The 3286-nt window shown below is 40.2% G+C and overlaps 1 protein-coding gene across 1 annotated transcript; it reads right to left on the reverse strand.

The window, feature by feature from the left end:
- Positions 1–235: 235 nt before the first annotated feature.
- Positions 236–2998, reverse strand: LOC309514188 (uncharacterized protein). The gene is made up of 2 exons (XM_082190358.1): positions 2815–2998; positions 236–2360 (listed from the first exon to the last, which is right to left on the reverse strand). Exons 1-2 carry the CDS (start codon positions 2885–2887, stop codon positions 388–390), a joined length of 2046 nt encoding a protein of 681 aa, XP_082046484.1. The 5' UTR covers positions 2888–2998; the 3' UTR covers positions 236–387.
- Between the last annotated feature and the right edge of the window lie 288 nt (positions 2999–3286).

Here is a 3286-nt window from a genome sequence, read left to right on the forward strand (position 1 = left end):
CCAAGTTGTTTCTTATTAATGTCTAACCTTAACCACTGTTTTCCTTTTCCACCCTTAATCGAAGTTCCACTTAGGTGCTGTGCAAACATAACATAACCAACGTTTTTTTATTCTCCTAAATAAAACCAAAATGTGTAACTTGTCAACCCTAACCAAGTTGTTTCTTAATGTTTAACCTTAACCACTGTTTTCCTTTTCCACCCTTAATCGAAGTTCCACTTAGGTGCTGTGCAAACATAACCAAAGTTTTTTTATTCTCCTAAATAAAACCAAAATGTGTAACTTGTCAACCCTAACCAAGTTGTTTCTTAATGTTTAACCTTAACCACTGTTTTCCTTTCCCACCAAGTTCCACTCAGGTGTTGTGCACACGCATTTTCACACTGTCTATTGATGAGGGAGGTTGTCATAGTACTGGTGGGCCACTCTTGGTAGTACTGGTTTCATTGCCTGCAAGTCATTGAATTTCCTGAGAGTAATTGGCAGTTGGGCAGGAAAGAGTGGGACCCAGTGGAATGGTTCTTTGGGGATGTTGATTCGCTGAGGCAGGTCCTCCCATTCAGACTCAAAATCCAACTTGTACCGGATTCGACCATCAGCCAAGTACTGGAGAGCCCGGAGGCCATGGACTGTGGGGTCACCAACTTTTTTACCTGGTCGAATATTGGTGACGTAGGCCCCAGATAACTTCATGAAGTCATTGTGGTATAGCTGGGTCACCTTGTATGGGGATGGATGTATTCGTGCAGTCTCAAAGATGACAATGTAATCACGTGGAGTGTGAATATCTTTGACGATGCGCCGCTCAATGAGGCTATGCATGGAGTCACACTCCATTTGTGTGTGCCCAGCAACCAGAAACTTTTGCTCTATGCTGACACCATGCTTCATGGCCAGATGAAGGTAGGTGTTGCTGATGGCACCACACCGATTTTGATATCCACAGCCATCACTCCAGACAATGACTTTCTCAATGTTTCCGTTGGCCTCTAGGATTGATTCGAAGTGTTTGGACTGCAGATGGGCAAAAACCTCACTGCTGAGGGAGCCTTCATGCTCTTCCCAAGCGTAACAATATCCATCTTTGTTGTTCATGTTGAAGCAAGTAAAGTTGTGCATCTGTAATTTAGTTTTGTAATACATTGTACTTGCTTTCGTCTTGGGGCACAGAAGAACGCATTGAAGGTCCATTGTCCACACTGAAAGTTTGTCACTGGATTCCTTTTTATCCTTAGCTTTTTCAGCTTGAGCCTGAGCCTTTAATTTCAAGTGAGTAGTAAGGGTATCCTGATCTGTATTTCCTACCTTGGCACTGACACATACATCACACTGGTCTTTTTTTGGTATGAACACGGAGTAATTCTGCTCACTGAACACATTTCGAAAATATGTCTCACTCACAGCACGCACTCCATTTTCACCAGCAGCTTTCAGATATTCCTTGTGAAGATCACTTAGAACTGTTCCCGGCTCCAGGAACTTCTTTTCCTGATAGGAGGGAACCTGACGGCAGTAATGGGATGGGACTGTAGGCAGTCCAGAGAGCCATTCTTTCAGGAAGGTCTGGTCAACATCTGATATGGGCACACATGGGCCAGTCTTGTTGATCTTGGGTTTACACGGATCAGGTTTGGATTTTAACCATGATCCGATGGTTCTGGGGGCGATGCCAAGTGTTGAACAGAAAAGATTCTTACACACAGGTAGTTTACATCTGTCTGCCAGTTGCAGGTGGTATACTAGGGACGTTGTTCTCCTTGATGCAACACCACCTTTCTTCTGTTTTATGGGCACATTTTGGACTAGAGTCTGGATATACAGCTTGCGTGTCTCCCAGAAAGGCATGGACCAGAAAATGTTGAAGATATCTGTTCTATGCTCTTCAGTCAGTAGTTCACAACTTCGTTTCTTTGACTTTAAGCAGTGCTGTGATGTGCAGGGTGGGCCCATGGTCTTTGGTGGTCTCTCCTGTCCCATTGGATTCTTGTAATTCTCCCCCTTAAGACGCTTCTCCTTTATCAGCTCTCGCTTCCACATATCTGGCCTTGGGCGCCTATGACGTTTAACAGCAGAAGTTTCAAGTACATCTCCTGCATCTCCTTCACTGACAGCTCCTTGAGCTGTGTCTGTATCACTACCATTATCTGGGCTGTCATCTTTCTCAGGTCTATAGTCCTCATCCAAGACAGTGTCATCGATTTCACTATTTGACGATAAATCAGGATCTGATTCAGCTCTGGAGGCTTTACTGGCTGTTTCCTCTTCTATCTGTTGCCCCATGTCTACGTCATTACCTTCTTTCTCAGGTCTGCTCTCATCTAAATCCTCTAACTCCACTACATGGGTATCAACTTTATTTCCTGACAATAAATCAGAAAATGGAGTGCTGTTGAGTATTTTAACTCAGTAAATCATGTTAAATTCATAGGTTCACTGCAAAAAAAATCGAAATCTTACCAAATACTTCTTATGTCCAGTCAAAATGTCTAATTTATATTAAAAAAACTATTTTACTTTTTTATTTTACTATTTTTACTTTTATTTGCACTTAAAAGAAAAAGAAAATGCTTGAAAAATTACTTCACTTGCCTAAAATTGCTTAAATGTCTTTTTATGGTGATGTTTCTTAACTGTAAAGATTTGTTCTGACCAGAAATGAGGTAATATTTTGCTAGTGTTGGCTAGCTACTTCATCATATCTTGTAGCAAAAAAAATTCAAGTTTAAATACACAGTTTATAATCCCTTTATAATCCCTTTGATTGACTGTAATTACATTTAGTGTCTAGAAAATTGAAGAAATATGAACTCTTACCAGATGAAAACGAATCAAACAGAAGATCTAATACATCACTTCTGGACATCTGTCTTCCCCTGTTTTCTGCCATTTTGTTTGTATCAAAACTGCCTAAGTCAAAGAGATGACTTAGGCAGATAGTGTTTTTGGATTCTAATAAGTGTTGTGATTGGCTAAGGACATAGGCAGAAAGACAGGATGATGCAGCATTGGTAGGACAGTAAAGTTAGGCAGATATCACAATTTGGCCAAAAAATGACTTAGGCAATTATGCTATGAGGCTAACGATATATTGTTTGACATATGCAGTCAATGGAATTTATATTCATAAATATGCTTTGATATTTTAATAGTATTGATTTTAATATGATAATTGATAGTGTTGGGTTTCCACTTAATCCAACGTCTGGATGAGTATAGATCAGGGTTATTGTTGTTAACTAAAACTAAAACCAAATCCCATTCATAAATGTCTACAATTGATTTTTGG

Source organism: Leuciscus leuciscus (assembly GCF_965113295.1).
Source record: "Leuciscus leuciscus genome assembly, chromosome: 14".
Taxonomy (NCBI): Eukaryota; Metazoa; Chordata; class Actinopteri; order Cypriniformes; family Leuciscidae; genus Leuciscus; species Leuciscus leuciscus.